This window comes from Amphibalanus amphitrite, unplaced genomic scaffold (assembly GCF_019059575.1).
Source record: "Amphibalanus amphitrite isolate SeventyFive unplaced genomic scaffold, NRLGWU_Aamphi_draft 000093F_arrow, whole genome shotgun sequence".
Classification (NCBI taxonomy): Eukaryota; Metazoa; Arthropoda; class Thecostraca; order Balanomorpha; family Balanidae; genus Amphibalanus; species Amphibalanus amphitrite.
Window position 1 is genome coordinate 666,183 of NW_024881589.1, and position 21,109 is coordinate 687,291.

The window sequence follows — 21,109 nt, forward strand, 5'->3', positions numbered from 1 at the left end:
TGCGTCCGCTCCCGGTAACTGACTCCAACACACTGTCCTACCGACCGCGCCATAATAGTCCGCTATAACTTAACTACGCCACAGAAAGTTTGACCGGAGTAGTACTACTGAGAACCTCATCGCTTTTAAGAAAGCGCGGGCTTTTGCCCGTCGCGTTTTTAAAGAGGCAAAGGCTGTTTCATGGCGCACGTACGTGAGTTCCTTAAACCGTTTTACTCCTACGACCCAGATATGGGCACGCATGAAGCGCATTGAAGGCCGGTTCAGCTCTGTTCCGCTTCCGGTTTTAAGAGTGAACAACACGGACATATCCCACCCTTTAGACGTCGCAGAGACGATAGGCCGTGCACTCTATCAGCGCTGCCGAGGAGAGCCGTCCTCACGACCTGCACCAGCCGCCGTGGACTTCAGCACAGCTGAAAATTTGGTGTACAACGAGCCTTTCTCTATGGCTGAGCTCACGTCTGCCATCAGCTCGTTGCGCAGCGTCTCAGAAGGTCCGGATGCTGTCCACAACGACATGCTCCGTCATCTCCCGGCGGTTGCCGTCGAGGCGCTGCTAGCAACTTTCAATTCGCTTTGGGAGACTGGCACTTTCCCTGAGACCTGGCGGGAAGCCACTATCATTCCTATCTTGAAGGCTGGCAAGTCGGGACATGACCCTCTCCACTATCGGCCCATCTCTCTCACATCATCGCTTTCAAAGCTGATGGAGAAGATGGTCAATGTGCGTCTTAGCTGGTTTCTGGAACATCACGGTGTTTTTACAAACGCCCAGTGCGGTTTTAGAAAGCACCGCAGCCCTGTTGACCACATTTTAGCCCTTGACACCGAGATACGCACCTGTTTTACTGAAAAGAAGCACCTTGGAGTACTGTTCTTTGATATTGAGGCGGCCTATGATACAGTCTTACGACACAGCATACTTTCCAAAGTATATAAGTACGGCATACGCGGCCGGATGGGCCTCTTTATCGAGAACTTTTTATCGGGTCGTCGGTTTAAAGTCCGAGTCGGTAACCAGTTGTCTAGCAGTTTTATCCAAGACAAGGGAGTCCCTCAGGGAGGGGTGCTCAGCGTGGCGTTATTCGCAGTGGCGATTAACGATATCGCTGATGATCTCCCGGTCTCTATCGGCAGATCGCTTTTTGTTGACGATTTCGCCATCTGGTTCGCCGCTTCCAGCGCTCGGCACATGGCCAGACAACTGCAGCTTGCAGTCAGACGGCTTGAGAGATGGAGCCGCGACAATGGTCTCCGCTTTTCAACAAGGAAGACTGTTGCCATGCATTTCTGTCGCCGCCGCTGCGCCGACCCTACATTGGGTATCCGTCTGTACGGACAGACGATCCCCACGCAGCCGGTGGCGAAGTTTCTTGGTGTGACGTTTGACGGACGTTTGACGTATAGAGAGCATTTTAGAACGCTTCGGGAACGATGTTTTAAATCCCTGAACGTTTTAAAGTGTGTTGCCCGCACATCATACGGTGCGGATCGCAAAACTCTACTCCTCTTGTACCGGTCATCCGATCGAAGCTGGACTATGCGTGTTTTGTTTACGATTCCGCCAGTGAGTCCAGCAAGAAGTCCCTGGACGCAGTACATCACGCTGCGCTCCGCGTTGCCACCGGGGCTTTCCGCACTTCTCCAAAGAGCAGCCTTCTGGCTGAAACGAATGAGCCACCTCTAGCTCTTCGTCGCCAGATGCTGGGGATGCGTTACACTTTGAAACTTCGCCAATACCCAACGCATCCGACGTACCCGTACGTCTTTTCACGTAACGCTACTCGATATGACGGGAGGGTACGACCGTCGTTTGGAGTACGCATGGGAGGTCTTTTTTCAGCTGCTAACATATCCTTGCGTGGCGTTCGGCGCACCTGGGACACGCCCCCTCCACCCTGGAAAAACGCCAATCCGCAAGTGGACCTCTCGCTATCGACTGTTAAGAAGGACAACTTGTTGCCTGCTGAGGCGCGAGCCAGAGCCCTAGAGCACATTGCCGCTTATGATGGTTTTATCACGGTTTATACAGACGGCTCGAAGACAACCGAGGGAGCGGGCTGCTCTTTTGTCGCTGGTCGTGACACCCGCTCGTTTTCTCTGCCACCTTCCGCCTCGGTGTTTTCTTCAGAGCTAGTCGCTATAGAGAAGGCTTTGTGTTTCATCGAGGTTTCTGGCAGTCCCTTTTACTTGATTTTATCTGATTCTCTTAGCAGCTTATTGGCCTTACGTACTTTTAACTCGGTTGACCCCATCGTGCGGGACATTTTAACTCGGCTTACGTCGGTGGAGCAATCTGGAAAATCAGTCCGTTTCTGCTGGATTCCCAGTCACGTCGGCATTGAAGGCAATGAGCTTGCTGATGCTGCTGCCAGACGCGCCGCCGCAGCACCCTGCACTCGGCGCTTGCCTTTGCCTGCCCGGGATTTTTATCCGCTGGTGCGACCCTTCATGCTTTCAAAGTGGCAGGCAGAGTGGGATTTGTGTGTAATGAACAAGCTGAGAGAGTTGAAACCAACTCTAGAGCCTTGGCAGTCTTGCCTGCAAGGCAATCGTTTCCAGGAAGTGGTCCTGTGCAGACTCCGTATTGGCCACACATATGCGACGCACAGCTATCTCCTTTCAGGAGGTGAGCAGCCTTTGTGCAACACATGTTCCGTGCCTCTAACCGTCGCTCACGTTCTTTTATCTTGCCCACTCTTTGAACGGAACCGGACACGCAACCTCGGCTACATTGCTCCTGGTACCACTATCCGCCACCTACTGGGTGATGAGTCACCCTGGGTTTTATCCGGGAATATTTTCTCCTTTATCCGTTCGGTCAACTTCCAAGTGATTTACTCGACCTGACCCAAATCCTCTCTAGTCTACTTGTCTAGTCAGTTGACTGTTACGACGCTCTTGCGTTGTTCTATCATACCTTGTCGTTTTTATCAAGTCTTTTACCTTCTAGTCTTGGTATCTAGAAGGTCTCTTCTTTTGAAACACTTGTTTTACTAGTGCGACGTTATGGGCGCAAAATGACCTTTGCTGTCGACGCGCCCTAAAGCCCCAATAAACAACAAACAACAAGAGCTGGACTTTCTTGGCCCCATTGTGGCCCTCTGATTGGAAGTGTTTGGCCACATGTATGTGTTTGTGTATGCTGATGCTTCTTGGAGCAGGCATGAGAGTCATCGGTAGCTGTAGACACCAGCTTCAGAAAGGGGCGCTTGGCCCCGGTCTGTTTTCATCACCGCTCACGTAGCGTCGTTGTGGATAGGCGTCTGCTCTCTTGAATATCCTCGTAAACAAATGTTATCTTTGTTTATAAGCTGTAAAAAGCACCATCCCGATCAGCTGAATGTCGCCTGAAAAGCAGAAAAACACCTTCGCTATCTCTGCAGCCGAGGTGACTGCCGCGTCGAAACACTATCCAACTAACAGCATGTCGCCGCACACAAGTCGTCCGCCTTCACTTGCTTGTCGCTGGAGCAAATTGCATTGCGCAGCGATCGCTTACCCGTACCAACTTCGCTCTCATTTGCTGTTATGTCCATTGTTCAGCCCTGCTTCATCAATGATTTTCCTCCACGAACGAAATCGTCCAGATGGCAGCAGCTGCGGCGCGCTCATGCGAAATGCAATGTAGATGGCACTGCTGAGCAGCTCTGGGCCCGCGTGTGCCACCGATCGGGGTGCAGATTCTCAGTGCGGCGCCGGTTGCACCTGCATGTTCTGCTCTCGAACACACATGGCGAGCCACACGGAGATGATCATGTTAGGTATTCTCCGTAGGCAAGCGGGACCCAGTGAGCGCAGGGCTAATCTAAACAAGTGACTAACCTTTATGCCAAAAAGAGGGGGGGGGGCATATTGATTGGCACGGACACACGTCGAGGTCTCATTGTTGAGGAGAGACGTCTCATTACCTTCGGCGTCTATATTGCGAGTCCGATGCGCACGTCCATTCACCTCTGGTCCCAGGCTCCTCGGGCTCTCCCAGATCGCCCGTGATGAGCGACGTGCTTGACATTCGCACAGAGCCAACTACTGACAACTTTGACAGAGCCAAGTAGTTGACTTGTGGATTCAGCGCTCGTCTTGCTGCGTCTTGCGAGTTGCGACATCTGTGTGTGCGTGACATGTTCATTGACTACCAAGTTTGATGTCGACGTCACATGTACCTATCCGCCCCTTTGCTGCGTTTTTCTCGTGTGGTTCCCTGACGATTTCTTACTGTCGAATTTTGCTTGTTCTGATACTGGACAGTAAGTTATGAACGTCAAATGGCCTTCGTCGCCGAGGCTTCCTTAAAATCAAACCGTCATCATAATGCTTTGTTGACCTTTGACTGGCTTGGTCTCGGTAGCCGTCGGCCGTAGAGTCTGATCATATTCCACATTATATTGCGGGGCACCTCGCACAACACGCCACTACACCGTCACATGTTCACCCGTGGCGCGGCGCGGCCTTTCCGGGCCGCCGCTCTCATAAGAATCCCGATGAGGGGCTCCGCGCGCCCCTCGCCAGGTCAGGTCACGTGACAATGCCGGAGGCGCGGCCCGTCAGCCAATAGGCGGCCGCTACACACTCGCGGCCCGCACGGGCAGCGGACGGTAACCGGCAGATGACAACCCCCTGGTAACCAATTCTGCGTACTTTTTGTTGTCGACGACTGCTGGGTATTTTTGATACGTTGATGTAGGTAATAATGCTGACTTCATTTTGCATGGAAATTTTGAGGCGAGTCGTAACAAGTCGTTATCCTGATTTCGGTGCTATTTTCGTTAAGTTATAATGAAATAAGTTTCCTCGCGTTAGTACGTAGGCAAATTAGAATAAGTCAGAATAAACGGAGAGAATTATGCGGTGGCTTGATGTCGAATCTTTGTGAACGTCGTGCTTGATCTTGCAGCAACACTTGTTCTTCTTCACAATGCTCTCTAGCCGTAGATTCAGCGTTGTGTAATGTGTATGTGTATGTGTTGTTGAGCGTTAATAAATATTACCCATCCTTATCATTGATGCAATTGCAATCGCAGTTAGACTGGAATGCGCCTAGTGGTTAACCAAATGATTAGGAGAATGTTCCCGTTTAAGGGCTATTCTCGGCATGGAACTAGTCGGAATGTCACCCGTTTGAAGCTGGGGTGTCATTGATTGCGTTGAATCTCGCATTGGTGCGCTTTGTTAAATGTTTATGTATGACATGATTGTCGCGACCTATGAAATAAAGATCCATATGTATTTGTGCGAAATTGCTTTTACTCGGTCGTTGTCTATCTTCCGGCCGTCAGGTTGGATTATTGTGTGTGTGATGCTCGTAGAAGTGTACAAATACAGCTAAAAGTATGTAAAATGAAAATGCCAAAATGCCAAAAAATATGCCAGTTGTTTGTGACGAAGATGTGGTTCAATAAAAAGGAGTGAAACAGCTTTACCTTTGTTGTTTATTATTCACTATCACGCTATCGGTTAACCCCAGCAGTCAATCAACGGCATAAATACACAGCATTCAACACCCCCCCCCCAAGCCGCACCATGAAAACACCCTACCCCCCCCCCCCCCTTCACCACCACCACCCCTAGAACACCTAGAACGTCAAATATGAATGGCTGGCAGAATGATTTACATACATCGAACATGTCGAGATTGGGTTGTCAAACAATGCACGCATTTATTGAAACATGATATGGAAGGAAGAATTGCTTGTTATCGTCTCATAGTAATGACGAATTACTGACCAGTCATGCGATCAAATTATCGACGAAAATTCAAAACGGCAGACTTCGCTAATCGCTAACAAACAAGTGAAGGTATATAAAAGTTCACCGAATTCTTGCATGGCTACATTGCATTCGTACTTTGCAACATATAGATTATAGGTATGTACCTACTGTGCTTTTTCATTAGCGTTCACGAGCAATTTACCGACGTCTATGCTACTACTACGCGAATGCGTCAATGTCTAAGAACGATCAACAGCACCTAATCAATATTCAATAGCCACGTATACTAAATACCTACATTTTCGGCCAGCTCACTGTTGTCATTCGATTAGTCAACAAACTGGTGATATGTAGGCATGGACGTATAGGTATAACATCTATAACATCTCAATAACAGTCAACAGCCATCTGTGATATGTATGTTTACGGAAAAGTTGGCCAATGACGTCACTCAAAAAATGGCCTGCGTGCTATCGCAGCGAGATTGGCTTGACATATCTGAATGAATAAGTGGGTCACTTTGGGGCCCGGTGTATCAATCAGTGTTTGTATTAGGTATTAATGGTTTTAACGATCAGTTTTCGCAAAAAATGCGTAAGTATTTTAAATTGACCTGGATTTTAGGGTCAGAAATTGATCAACTTAAACTTGTATGCATGCCCTTTGCGATGAGTGAGAATATGAATCCAAAGAGCATGCACCCATGAACAGGATATGAAGAAGTTTGAGTACGGCTCGAATGTGGAAGAGATGCCAAAATGACCGTGATATAGTCACATGGCTGCTGCGTCTTGCCGCATCAAATCAGCATCCACCCCTTCCTCTCGATAGATAGAGTTAAAATGATAACGAACGGGATCATTTCGTAAAGATCGAAGCGACGTTTCTACACTACGGTTACATTCAACACGACTATAGTAGATCATTTAAACGAACAATAAATTCGCAACCCCTGCAAAGTTTGACACCACTGAAACAAAACGTTCATATCACAACAGACGCACGCCTACCAGCGGAGCCGGCGGGCGCTGACACGGATAACTTCCCGATCGTTAACCTCCCCCGGGACGCGGCCCCAGGGCACACTGCGGCTGGCCGCTCGACGGACCCTGTGACAACATTTGAACTACGTTTACGGGGCCGTGGGCCGTCAGCGGCGGGCAATGAGGATACAATGTCCGTATGCCACTCCCAGCGAACCGTGTCTGTCGGCTGGCGGCGGTGCAGAGCGCCCTGACCCTCTGACCGACCCTTGACCCCTGACCGACCCCCCGTGACCCGGCCGGTTGGCCGGCTGTCATGTCAGGGTAGGCCGGAATACACGGGCTGAAATGGGCCATCGTCTGATTCTGTGTCTCTATTCGAGTCACTAGAAATGCCGGAGCTGGTGCGGGGAGCCCAGCTGATCTCGCAGCGCGGGGTGGCCGCTGTCCCGACTCCCCTCCGTCAGTCGCGGCCCCGGCTGCCGGTGTCGGTACACGTCCGCAGCAGCAGTGGCAGCAGGGGGACCAGCAGCAGGGCCGGCAGGGGAGCCCGCACGGCGGCCGACGCCCGCCGGCCGGCCGAGCCGCCTCTGGTGCTGGCCAGGTCGCCGCACTGCACCCGCTCGGCCGGCGGCGGCCTCTCTGCGGGTCACAGGACAGGGTCAGGTCAGGTCACCGCGGCACCCTCTGCAGGTCACAGGACAGGGTCAGGTCAGGTCACCGCGGCACCCTCTGCAGGTCACAGGTCAGGTCACCGCGGCTCCCTCTCTGCGGGTCACAGGTCAGGGCACAGGTCAGGTCACCGCCGCTCCCTCTGCAAGTCACAGGTCAGGTCACCGCGGCACCCTCTGCGGGTCACAGGGCATGACACAGATTAGCTCCAGCGGGTGAGTGAGCAGTGAGCACGACTGGCTCGGTCATCGGTGGGGCACCACGGCATTACAATAATACATTGGGTAAAAAACTGACGGCCACGACTCAACAATTGCATTATATTTGATGATCATGTAGCGCTAATGAACATCGCTGGGAGCACTTAAAAGTAAATGATTAGGTTGATTCCGTGAGGCATTTGAAGTTTCAGTGCTCATTCGTAAAGGGGTTTGATAGATCATATAAGCTCACCATCTAAAAGAAGTTTAGCAAGGATGAAAGAACATCGTTATTAACCTGCAACAGCTAAGGGGATAGTGAATCTCACTGCTTAGAAACACTGCTTGAACAACTTCTAGTTCTGTCGTAGTAGCCCGTACACTTTTGTAAATTTATGTGGGAACTGTGGGTTTCCAAAGAACTGGCTTTGCTATCCGCAGCAACGGAGTCTTAACCCTCGCCGGACCTATTGGTTTTCTACATACGCGCCGGCCGAGGGGGGGGGGGCGGGTACGACCCCCCCCCTCGCCGTTTCGCCCCTGGTGGAGCTAGCGCGTCGCGGAAAAAACGAGCGTGTGCGCCGTTACGAGATGCAGAGATTGGTACCCGATTTTAAGGTCCGAGGTCAACTGGTGACCTCTGAGGTCAGGTCAAGTGCCCCAGGGTACGGTTTAGTTTTTGGTGAATAACTTCGCAAAAACGGCCGCAGAGCCGCGATTTTGGCAGCATCGTGTTCGCCTCGCTCAGGCGCGTCGAATGATATACTTTTTGTTCGGGTCAGGTCAACTTAGGGTGTTGACCTCAGGTCAAGGTCAGGTCAGCACCCCCAGGTCACGAAGTTGGTCGAAAGAGGTCATGTCGCATATCATTCGATTCGGCAGGTCTTCCTGAGTCCATTGGTGGCTTTCTCGACTCGCTAGCTCAATTTGATCGGGAGTTATTGACGAAAAACTAATATGACCTTGATTACGTCATAAATGACGTCACGGAAGGTCAACATTGCAAAAGTGACGCATCTAACCTTGCAAGGAGTGCATCAAATCACGATTCTGTGTGCTTGAGATAGTTGGAGATCGTTCCCGGCGCCAGAATAGCAGTTTTCACTTTTCCCTATTGACTTATAGGTAATGGTGAGGTCACGAAAATGACCTGACCTCATATGACCTTTAGGAAAAATCCGAGATATATAAGTTGTGAGACTCATAATGGATACTAGATCCTGCAAGTTTCATTTCCCTGTGACATCTCCTCTGGCAGTGAGGGCGTTGCGAAGTTGCGACATCTGAAGATCGTGCAGAGGTTCACTTATGACGTCATAGGTCAGTGACCTGACCTGACCCAAAAATGCGGTTGGTGTCAAAAGATGCGGCTTGGATCAAAGGTCAGGTATGCCAAGTTTCAGCTCTCTATCGCCAGCGTGTTCGGAGCTATCGCGAAAACCTATAGGGGGGGCGGCACCCGCCCTCCCCCCTCGGCCGGCGAGGGTTAATGGTTCCAACTTTTAGCATTAATCAGATGCTGAGGGACTATCAAGCGAAGAACCGACTTTAAATGGCTTCGCCCTCAGCCGCGTGCTTATGCCGGAGCAAACGCCCTGCACGGAGTCCGTGGTTCTCCCCTCCCCTCTCGCGGGTAAACCCCGTCACGACACGCTAACAATACGCGTCGCTTGTTTTCGTGACGCGCACCATCAATGCGGGGATATTGCACCCATGGATACGATCCTCTAGGGTCGCTGGACCCAGAGGGCCATTCAGGTTATACGACTCTCACGCCGTAAAAGCAACGGCGCCGGCCATCGGTAGAAGTCGGCGCTCGCTCCTCCAAATAGTTTGGCCATTCGGTCCGGCGTCCGGCAGTCGACCTGCGACCGGTCGTATCAGACAACCGTTTTCCAGGTAGTTCACCGGCCGGCGAGACCCCGGGCCGAAAACCACTCTCCGAGCAAGAGTTGATGCCGGGCCTGCTTTATTGGATTACGGGATTAAGTTGGCGCCGACGCGACGTGGCAGCGGCAATTGACCGACATTGAGTTAGTGGACGCGGCGACCGGTGAAAAGTTGACGCTCGCCGAACCGATATATATTGATACGACGGTGCACCGACGCCATCAGAGCCCTATCGCTCCGGACCATTGCTGAGGACACACGAATAACGGACGTATCACCTGAACGGAACGATTTATCTGCAATTTTCGACGGCCTTTTATGCGGCTGTAAATTAGCGGCGCCTCGCTGAGACGTTAGCAGTCACGCGATGCCCGGACTGGGCCGCTTCAAAGGGCTACCGGGACCATTAAAGGGTATTTGGATGGTCCTCTGTTGAAGCAGAACCGAGATAATCAGTGATAAAAAGCTGTGTGGTGTGTTCCAAGCTTGCTTTTGCCGCCCCAGAATCGAAATTTTCGTTCTTTTTCGCGACTGCAACCCATCGAAATTCAATGGGCTAAAGTAACCGATCGGACATATATTGCATCTTCAGCTCACCCATTTTCATCGACGCCTATAGAATGTAGGCCATCACGCGGGATCTTTCTTGGTGATAGGTTATCGGCTACGCTCGGCTGCAAGATATCACACTGAAGAATGGAGGACAGGCTGCGCTATAGCGACAGCCATGGATTCGGCCGACAGCAACGGATTGTCGGCAGCGCCCGTGCTGAGAGGGATTGATGGTCAGGGGTGCGGAGACGGCTCTGTGGTGGGAGGATGTTCCGATCTGTCCGCGTGTGTGTCTAGGCTGACAGTAAAGAACCGACCATATACGGGTCTTGGAAAGCGCAGACAAACGCTGACCGACAGAGGTGAAATTCTCGCGGATCATTTTCATTGACATGGGTATGAAAATGTTTAATTACAAGTCTCATGACGTTATTTTTCTTTAGGAAAGGTGCTATAAATGCTCAAAATATTTTTGCGATTTTGAAGTTAGGTGGGACTATGGGAGTGCCGAAATTATGTACAGATCTCCTCCTTGGGCCTAGGTCGCACTGAGATCAGATGAACACCTACTTAATAAATGAAACCTTAGGTTTGACAGAAATCGACTGACGAGTGTCGATTGTCCTCAGCAGAATTTGCAGCAGTTTATTGTCCCTGTAACGAATCTATTGTTTATTCATTGAACGCATTGAACGTTGTGATTCGGCTATGACCTATGCCGTAGGATCTCTAATTTGCGATGCATTGGACCATGAATTCATATCATCAGGAAGCATGCTCGGCACTAGGCACAATCTATATACCCTGGGGGATCGGAACTATAGCGCGCACAGTGAACAGAAGTTGAGCGAGGCGCTGGATGCCTTGACGCTACGTGCAACATCTTAGGTAAAAGATGCGCCTTAGTATTCAACGCAAGGAAATATTCTTATAATATTATAAGAAATAATCCTAAAGTTGTCATCCAACGAAGGACGATGACTGAATCGTAACAAATGACTTGGCAAAGTACTGACATGAATGTGTAATGCATCTGGTGTATCATAGGTATTAGGTATACCCCACAGCAGCGCGCGCTGTAGGAGACGGTAGCCGTTATTCTGCATAAACATCTTGTTTGGGATGATGCGCCGGGACGGCGTCCGCTAATGCCTCCCGCGGGGCCAATGTCCCGCGGGATGGCCGGCGGGCTCTATCAACGGCAATCGCCGGCCCCGAAATGGCGGCCGATGGGGCTGGCGGCGCGCCGCAATCACGGCCGATTTGATGGCACCCGCCGGGAACAGCCCCACCGCGGGGAGACGGGACGCGGCGACCCAGCGCGACCACCAGACGGGACGCGGCGACCCAGCGCGGTCACCAGACGGGACGCGGCGGCCGAGCGCGACCACCAGACGGGACGCGGCGGCCGAGCGCGACCACCAGACGGGACGCGGCGGCCGAGCGCGACCACCAGACGAGACGCGGCGGCCACCGACCCACCGCGCGGAGAGGGACGCGGCGACCCAGCGCGGTCACCAGACGGGATGCGGCGACCCAGCGTGGTCACCAGGCAGAACATGTTGCGGAGAGGCAGCTGTCCGACGGAACGCAGTGTCTGACCGGAGCATGACGAGGCCACTGTTCTATGGGAGGCTGGCTGTGGGATCCGGGGCATTGAGTGCGTCGCCACCAGTCTGCGCACGGGGGCCTTACTACGAGAGGTAGAGTCGAAGTTCAAGAGTACCCCTGGCTGCCAGACAGACAGACAGTTGCCAGGGGGAGGGCCGGGGGTCAGCAGACAGAGCATGAATAACAGACGGAGCGGCCGGCGGACGTCGCACGAGTCATGAGCCCCCGACGAACACCGAATGGCCGGCGGAGCGGGGGCCACCGAGTGAAACATCCAAGGAACGAGGCCGCCGAGCGGGTCATCCAAAGGCCCGGGCCCAGCGGGAGTTGTAAACTGATGGACAGTCTCGATTAGACGGTGACGGCTCATCTCTTGTCAGTATAAAGTGATGTAGACATTAGACACTCGAGGTATCGACACTGGCGTGTTATTTTTGCTCCAAATGACGTCACGGTCCACTGTCTAGCCGGACCGCAATGACGTCTCTGACGGGCGACAGACTGCCCTCTCTGAGAGGGGCGACATTGTTCTCCGCTTCGCCGACGGCGGTTAGCGCCGGCCATGCATAATACAGAGACAGTTCGACGAAGCTGGGGTCGGCGGGTGGCGCATTTGTCTCGCGTCCGCCGCTATATATGGCCGCCCAGAGCCGCTCGGCCTGCAAACTCCGCCGACCGACGGCCAACTGAGCACCGCGCTGCACATTGCCGTGGTGACGTCACGGGCACAAGTCAGTGGCGGGAGACGCTCAGAAAGCAGAACATAGCTGTGTTGGCGTCACTGCAAGCACAAACCAGGGTCGTAACTTTGCAGGTGGTCATTGTGGAGCGCTGCACACCGACCTTCAAGTTGGTGAGATCAACCTTCAAAATGCACTGGGCCACAAGGATGACTTTAGGGATTGGTAGCCACAGATAATCTAGGAAGCTTGGAGCGGCAAGGTTCCTTGGAAAGGCGAAAACCTTTGGTCAGCATAAGGCTGGAACGCGAATGCTAAGAAATATTGATGAAGACAGCCATCAATTTTCCAGGTCATTTGACAAATGGATCCTCTTAAAAGCTCGCCGTTGGAGCTCACTGCAGTTCAGCCGTCGAAATAAAGGCCTAGTGTTCCATGCGTGCAGACATAATAAGTGGGAATGTGTCATCATATATCTTACGGTCTGTCATTACGTGGTCGCAATTTACTAAAGCAACGCCAGGGGTTAGTAGCACCAATCTCTATAGTTTGACCATGAAACTTTCGCGCATCATGCTCACTTAACCCGCGCCCCACTGGGGGGGGGGGGGGCTATTTATAGCCCCCCCTCCCGTTTTTCTGCAATAACTTCCAAACCGCTTGACGGATCGACGCCAAACTTTCAGTACCTTCGGCTGCATCAATTTGACACCTTGTGTCAAAATTTGAACTTCGTACCTACCATAAGTCGGCCGGAAATGACGTCAGAGTGACGTCATGTTCGTCCGATTTCGACGCAAAACATTGAACCACGGCAATCGCTCCCAAGAGCTCAGTTTTTAAGCTAGATCCAATTTCTTTGCATGAAAGAACTCAGAATTGACCGCGCTATCAAACTGCTATCTCGGATTTTCAAAATTTTGAAAATTTCGAAAATTTTATATAATAATATTCAAAATTTATATTTTTATATTTTTTTTCAAAAAGTATTTGACTTTTCGAAAAAAACCGGAATATATGTGACAGAACGCATGATTATGACTAACTCTAGCAAGTTTTAGCTAAATATCTTCAAAAATGGCCAAGTTATACGCATTATTGCAAAAAATTCACAATTATTAATTTTTCAAATCAATTTTTCAGTACGTATTTGGCATCGTACACCAATATAAATGGCACCATCGTGTTCCTGAGCTCAAACTGCATCCAATAGATACCTTTTTTGTTGAAAAATTTCAACTTCAAAATTTGACCTTTTTTGACCTGAAAGTGACCTGACCTAAGCTAAATTCGACTCAAAATGACCTCGAATGACATAGACGACATCAAATTCGAAATCTATGGCCTAAATGGACCATAAAACATGTGTCACGTGACCGACGCATGATATAATATTTTCGTGACCTGTGATGACCTGACCCTGACCTGAAAATCAAAGTACAAGTTTGGTACCCGCAAGGTATTTAGAGCATCTGTTCACGAGTGTGGAAACCAAAAATGAGCCTGATCTGACTTGTAAGACGGCGGCCAGAGCCCAAAATGTGAACAAGCCAAAGTGCTAATAATTTTTACTTTAACCTGACCTGTGACGTCATCGGTGACCTCGAGGTCAATGAAATTAGGTTTCGCTCGACAGTTTTTCCGGGGCTATCAGACGCCGTTTGAATTTTGACGATCGGCCCAGTAGTTTCGGAGTTAGGAGGGGGGGCTATGAATAGCCCCCCCCCCCCCAGTAGGGCGTGTTATACACAGACACCAGTGGGGCGCGGGTTAACTGGCCTAATAATGTGCACATATGACCAATAGCCCGGAAGGAGTTGGAAGTAATTTGACCGTTGCATAACAATGCATCATCTGGTAACGACGACTTGCAGTGAAATTGATATCACACGGAGCTTAGCATAAAGTTTGTTATAATAGAAGGTGGCACGAACATCTGCCGTTAATGCTGCATCAATTCGCTAAAGCACTACCAACCACTATTAGCTGCACCCAGGTAGGGGGTCAAGAGAGGTGTTATTTTCTTCTTTGTCATGTCTTTTTATTCTTCTCCGTTTTTATATGCTTATTTACCAATTACTCCCCGCACCTTAAACAGGAGCTATTACCTACCTACCTAGTCGCGACATATTTACAGCCGAGATAAGTAAGTAATGTAGGCAAATGCCAAATGTAAACCATCTTCAGAGTATCCGATAAACGAGGAAAGGGAGTACCGGTAAGCCAACGCGAACGACTGAAGTCGGTTCGAGTCTCTGTTCGAATCGGTTTAAATCTAAAGCCTCCCCTTCCTCCCCGACATCCTCATCCACTCCCCTGGTCAAGTGGTTCGGTTACCCAAACTTGGCAGTCTTCCCTCGCTCTGGCTTGATGAATCCACCGCACCGTGAATCTGCATAGGTACAGGGTGTCCCATAAGTTCGTTCTCACCTAAATTTTACGTTTTTAGGCTCTCTTGCTTAAAGACACGCTGAAATTGGTTCGTTATTGAGCTTACGTGGTTGCCATGGCTGGTAGAAATATGCTCCACAGTAACTAATTTCTGTAGACAAAATAGTTTTTGCTAGAGAGCCCGTTTCCTACACAGACGGCTAACGCCGCAACATAGAGGTCTCCAATACGGGTACGTCTCGGTATTTAGTCAGCACGTGACCATTCGCGACGATTGAGGGTGATTGAGGCCTACCAGTCTGTAGACAATGTCCATCGCTAACTGGACGCACAGTCAGCAAGTGACACCGATGATTTGTCGGGAGTCAATCATTGCAAGTTTATCCTCTTTTTTGTCAGCTCTCAGGAGTGAGCCATGTGGCCAAAACTGTGTGGCGCCAAAGTGGCCATCAAAAAGGTCAAAGGGTTAGAAAGTTGGTAAGCAGACTTTTCAGGATGGATTACCAGCTGTCTAAAATTGTTCTTACGGGGTACATAACTCAAGGTGACTTAAGCTTTGCTTACCGGAGGGCTCAAAACAGTCAAAAACGTCTTAAAATGGCCAAACATGAGTTTCGTTATGCCTGAGGCTAAAAAAACTAAATGGCTGAGGACATCAACCAGGTCATCTGGACTAACTAGTCCACGTTCGAGATGAAACACCCGTCCAAACCCGAAAACAACCCCATAAGGGCGAAGGAGGAGGCCCTCCGTTTCGTCCCGTTATGTTCCTATGCGAAAGGCCAAGATCACGGTATTGTGGGGTTATAGGCGTCCAGACGCTGACCAGGTTGCGATTGGTGTCCCAGAAACAGCTTTGGGAAGCATAATGCTTCCAAGAAAATCTAGGAGGAGTTTCAGCCCTCAAGCTGAACTCGAACCGCGAGTATGAACACATTTATAGAGGAGAAAATGGCATCCGAGAGGTCGTAGGCCCATCTTCAGGCAAGACAGTGCATCAGTGCACAGGCCAAGCAAAGCTTAAAAGCGGTGGAAGGAGACTGTGACAGGCGTTTGTGGCAAGACCACATGCCAGGCACCTCATCGGATCAAAATTTCATAAAAAATTGTTGGTTATGCTGAAATTTAGGCTCGTCGAAGCGTAGCGCTGTTCCAGCCTCGAGGAGCTCACGGCGCATGTCAAGTCAGTCTGGGTTAACTTTAAGCCTGCTATGCAGCCAAACATGCCGGTTGGCATGCCGCAGCATGTGTTCATGTGTTTGCCTATTAAATGGGGAGCACATTGAGGGGTCATAAATATATCAAAAAGCAAAGTACTCTGTTTCACATGCAAATAAAATGTGAGAACGAACTTATGGGACACCCTGTATGTTCAAGTCTGAAGAGAGGCTGTACTGCGATTCATCATCGACCAGAGTCCCGACTCACCATTCGTGGCGGCCTGTATCTGCATTGAGCATCCTTTCTCACCAGTCGCTGTCTCTGACCGTGATAAGAACTTATAGAAGAAATGTGTTATTTCTCACCAGTGCGGTGGCTGCCCATATATCCGCGGTTGGTGCTATCTCTCACCAGTGGCGGCCTGTATCCGCGGCAGGTGTTTGAGCCAGAAGGCGCAGCGCCGGGTCTTGAGGCCCACACCGACCGCTGACGAGTTGACCGAGAGGGTGAGGTAGCTCTTCGCCGTGGCTAAATGCGGCGGCCACCGGTCCAGCGGAGGACGGTGGTCCGAGTCGCCGCCGCTAGCGTTTGGGTCGCTGTCAACAAACACATACAAACAGCTCAGTGACACGGGAGACGTGATGAAAGCGATGGGGGTGGAGGTTAGATTCGGTGACAAGCGCTAAGTGTAATGTACATATATGAATCCATCCAATCACCCTCCAGGTATTGGATGGATTCTTAACTATGTATGCATCTGCATGTCCGTATATACTACCTTGCTGCGACATTGGGTTCAAAATGAGCTGCTGACCTCGCTGCTATGGAGACACATAAGTATCAAAAGGATTCCGGCTGGTCAAAATACCGCTCGTACACTCCAGCGTGTTTAATAATGTTGGTAGACTGTCTTCATTTCGTTTTCCGTGCAACTTACGGGCGCCTGAATATCCAAGCAACGCCATGTCTGGGAATTCGACGTCACCAGGATCAAAGGAGGACGGACGACCTGTGATGGAAACATGAAGCTGTTTTCTAAGAAGCGCTTTATGCTGTCTCAACTCACAACTACGCTCATCTTCAATTATATGTACAATATTTAAAACATGCCATACTTTTAGGTTAAATGCCACTTGATATTTCAAAGTGAACTCATTGCATAAAGTTTCTGAACGACGTTTACCTACAGAGAAGCACGTGCTCGGTGCTATTACGGTAATTGAAAGGTAATTTAAGATGCAGGCGTGCCCGCCCGGTAATTTATCTAAATAGTTCAGCCTAATGAAAGTCAATGGGTCGCAGAGGCAGTGGATTGCAGAGGGAAGTAGGCAGGGCAAATGTAATGTAAAGAGCTCAGCATTAGGTGCACCACAACTTCTGTTCCATTAAAAGATTTTTAACCGTCCAACGATCTAAACAATAGAGCCGAGGACCGAGGTCGCCTACAACACAGAAACACTAATGTACTTTTACCAAATTTGATAGGTAATTTGTGTGGGTAAACTGTCAATTATTCGACCTCTCATGCTCCAGAGTTCGGATTTGATCGATCCTCATTCTTACTTAATTATTCCCGTTCTACACTAACGGTTATTCTCCGACAACCGGGAAGGGCTTATTAGGGGATGCCCGTCCGGGACATTCGTTCGAGTATCCAGGCTGCCAGTCCTAAAGAGACATTTGGATATCATAACGGGATGGGCCCCTAGCCATAGACCGTCTAGGTGACGCTGCGTGGCAATTGCCAGTCGACTCAGCCCAATTTAAGGGCTTAAGAAACCAAGGGCAACGTGTAATTTACGCCTGGAATTGGGAGTGCCCCGTCATTCAAATACCTAACCAAAAATATGCATGTTTTTGTTTACGTAGACTCAAGTTATTGTACGATGTGTAATTACGCCCTTCAGCTCCTTTTCTCACCCGGTTTTGGCGAAGTTGGCCCAGTAGCGCATCATCTTGCAGGAGAGCTCGACCTCTCGTCTTTTGTACTGCTTTCGCTTGGTGAGCGGCACGCCGAACACGAACAGGATCTCGTCGCCGTGCAGCACGCCCATGTAGCGCGGCCACGGCGAGGCGCTGCTCCGCTGGATGAAGTGGTACATGTAGACGTCGGCGCCGGCGCGCGCGTACGTCTCGGCCAGTTGCTGCACGCCGCACGTGAACTGCCGGTCGCCGGCCATCTCGTCGATAGCGTCACGCATATGTGCCGAACTGGTGAGGTTGCCCCACGGCGTGTACTCGAACGCGATGGCCGAGCGGGCCGGGGGCGTGAGCCGCGGGTGCAGCTGCTTCACGGCGTCCAGGAACATCTCGTGTGTCACCGGCGGATTGTCACGCAGCCGGAAGTGTTCGGTCAGGAAGTAGCTCAGGTAGAAGTACCCCTCGTCCTTGTTGCTGCCCATCAGGAGGTTGACCTTCCTGAAGTTGCCGCTGGTCAGGGAGGCGCTCGGCGATTCTACAAGGAATGCGCCGTCTATCACAGGCACGAAGGCAAACTCACAGTAGCCGGCCATAAACCCCTCAGAGTTTACCAGAGTCTTAGGGTCCGTACTGCGCAGGCAGTCCAATAAAGCCGAGGCACTCGTATCGTTGCATTTGACCGCTTCTGCAAGCCGCAGGCCGCGCAGCGCCGCCTCGCGTTTGTCGACCACTGCCCAGGGGTTGGTGGCCGAGCCCGACTGCAGGATCGCCTGGCTGAACAGCGAGCGAGACAGCGGAGAGACCAGGTGCATGTTAATGCTGGCGGCTCCGGCCGACTCTCCGAACAGGGTGACGTTGTGCGGGTTGCCGCCGAACGCGGCGATGTTGTCCTGCACCCACTGCAGCGCCATCAGCTGGTCGAACATACCGGCGTTACCGGGCGCCGCGGGCGTGTCCATGTACAGGTAGCCGAGCGACGCCACACGGTACTGGAACGACACGAGGACCACACCTTCCTGAGACGCGAGGATTCTGGGATCGTACACATCCAGCGTCGAGGTGCCGCTGTAGAAACCGCCGCCGAAGATCCAGACCATGACGGCAGCCAGGTGTGCTGGTCGCGGTCGCGGCACCACCACATTTAAATATAGACAGTCCTCACTCATCGGCGTGTTCACGTTCCACATAGAACTGCCCTCAAAGTCACCGAAATAGTCATCGACCGTCTGCCAGCACGAGTTGGGCAGATGCCTGGCGTCACGGATCCCTGCCCAGGAGTGCATCGGCTGCGGGTGCTTGAAGCGCAGCGGGCCGATGGGCGGCTTGGCGAACGGGATGCCCAGCCAGGCGTCCACGTGCCGGCCGGTGGCGGCCGTCATCCGCGTGCCTCGCACCAGTCCCTTGTTGGTGCGTACCACCAGGCCGTCGTCATCGGGACTAGCGGCGGCTGACAGCGCCGGAGTCAGAGTCAGAGTCAGGGTCAGCAGCGCCGTCCGGTGCCGCAGGCCTGCCAGAGATAAGGGCCGAGTCAGAGTCAGAGTCAGGGTCAGCAGCGCCGTCCGGTGATGCAGCCCTGCCGCAGATAAGGGCCGAGTCAGAGTCACAGTCAGCAGAGCCGTCCGGTGCCGCAGCCCTGCCGGAGATAAGGACCGAGTCAGAGTCAGAGTCAGCAGCGCCGTCCGGTGACGCAGCCCTGCCGGAGATAAGGGCCGAGTCAGAGTCAGAGTCAGCAGCGCCGTCCGGTGACGCAGCCCTGCCGGAGATAAGGGCCGAGTCAGAGTCAGAGTCAGCAGTGCCGTCCGGTGCCGCAGCCCTGCCGGAGATAAGGGCCGAGTCAGAGTCAGAGTCAGCAAAGCCGTCCGGTGACGCAGGCCTGCCGGAGATAAAGGCCGAGTCAGAGTCAGAGTCAGCAGCGCCGTCCGGTGACGCAGCCCTGCCGGAGATAAGGGCCGAGTCAGAGTCAGAGTCAGCAGTGCCGTCCGGTGACGCAGGCCTGCCGGAGATAAGGGCCGAGTCAGTGTTAGAGTCAGCAGCGCCATCCGGTGCCGCACGCCAAAGTCAGAAACAGTCAGAATCAAAGCCCGAATCACAGAAACAGCATTGTCGGCTTGTACCAATATTGACCAGATACAAATTTAAGAGATTAAGGCGAGATAAATTCGGAATTTTCCCAGGAACATCGATCAATTAATTATGCGTGAACACTGAACATACTGAGGCGAAAATTTAAGGCAGCAAAAACGAAAATAAGGAATCGCAAATTATCACCGTGCGACCCTCCAAGCATCAAGTAGGTCGTCGTCAACGTCGCATAGTATTGCTGAATGTGACTGTAGGCTGTTAACAAACATTGCCGCACCGTCCGAGCGAAATGTCTTTCCATTTCTACTGCAAGTCATTTTACTAGAGTGCCAGTGTCATTCAACGCTATAGTCTATTGCAAAAACATCGGCGGATCAGCCACCCTTTTACTGGAGGGCAGTACCTATAGTTATACTACCAAGCACCAACTGAAGCATAACCACAGCCTGTTACGGCATTGTGTCACGCGGCAGGTCTCATTACTGGGATGAAACGACGACAGAACTTGGCATCTGTGGGCGAAGGTATGAGCATGCAACCAAAACATTGCATCAGCTTGATTGAAGAAGTGATCATGGATGACGCGTTCAACGACTGCTTAGTGCTTATGCATAATAAGTGCATTATGCCTTTGTTATAGGCCATCCCTATTCCATTCCCCGCAATGCGAAATTCTATTGATAAAAAACGAACGTTGTTCAATTTTGCAGTGAGCGTAGGTATGGGTACCTACATTTTTTCATTTGATGCAATAACTGCAGGAGGAAAGCGCCAGGCCTGCCATATCTATACCTTCGGAATGCCTGCTTGACTTGTCGGACAACAAACAACAGCTAATAATTCATATACCAGCCCATGAACCAATCCCTGTTTGCAAGGACTGATGTCAAAATGGGATTCGTCACATTAATTCTATTTTACTGCAAACACTCTGTTTGCTATTTAGATCCGGTGTATGTTCGTTAAATCACTGGACCCAGGGGTGGAGAATTAGGGGTTTTGGGGGTGCTCGAGCACCCCCTGATATTCAAAAGTCACCATATAATAGTGCTTCAGGGGTGCTTAAATTACGTCTGAGACGCAAAGTGCTTTGCGTAAGACGATAGGAGAGTGATGTTGCTGGGAAAACGTAACTATATGTGCTTTTCTACGCAAGAATTCGACGCTTCCATTCGCCAGATGCTAGAAAAGCACCCCCTGGGATTATGACAATTCTCCGCCCCTGACTGGACCCGTCCGTTCCATTATTCTC

At 51.2% G+C, this 21,109-nt stretch overlaps 1 protein-coding gene across 1 annotated transcript in view; it reads right to left on the reverse strand.

Annotated features, from left to right (window-relative positions):
- Positions 1-6,594: 6,594 nt before the first annotated feature.
- The window catches only part of LOC122380207 (acetylcholinesterase-like), a 28,781-nt gene continuing 14,266 nt past the window's right edge, over positions 6,595-21,109 (reverse strand). Inside the window, exons 2-4 of the mRNA XM_043363169.1 lie at positions 17,776-19,282; positions 16,267-16,451; positions 6,595-7,340 (exon numbers count right to left, since the gene is read on the reverse strand). Of these exons, the coding sequence (XP_043219104.1) occupies positions 7,162-7,340; positions 16,267-16,451; positions 17,776-19,282 (1,871 nt within the window). The 3' untranslated portion in view covers positions 6,595-7,161. The remainder of the gene's footprint in view (positions 7,341-16,266; positions 16,452-17,775; positions 19,283-21,109) is intronic.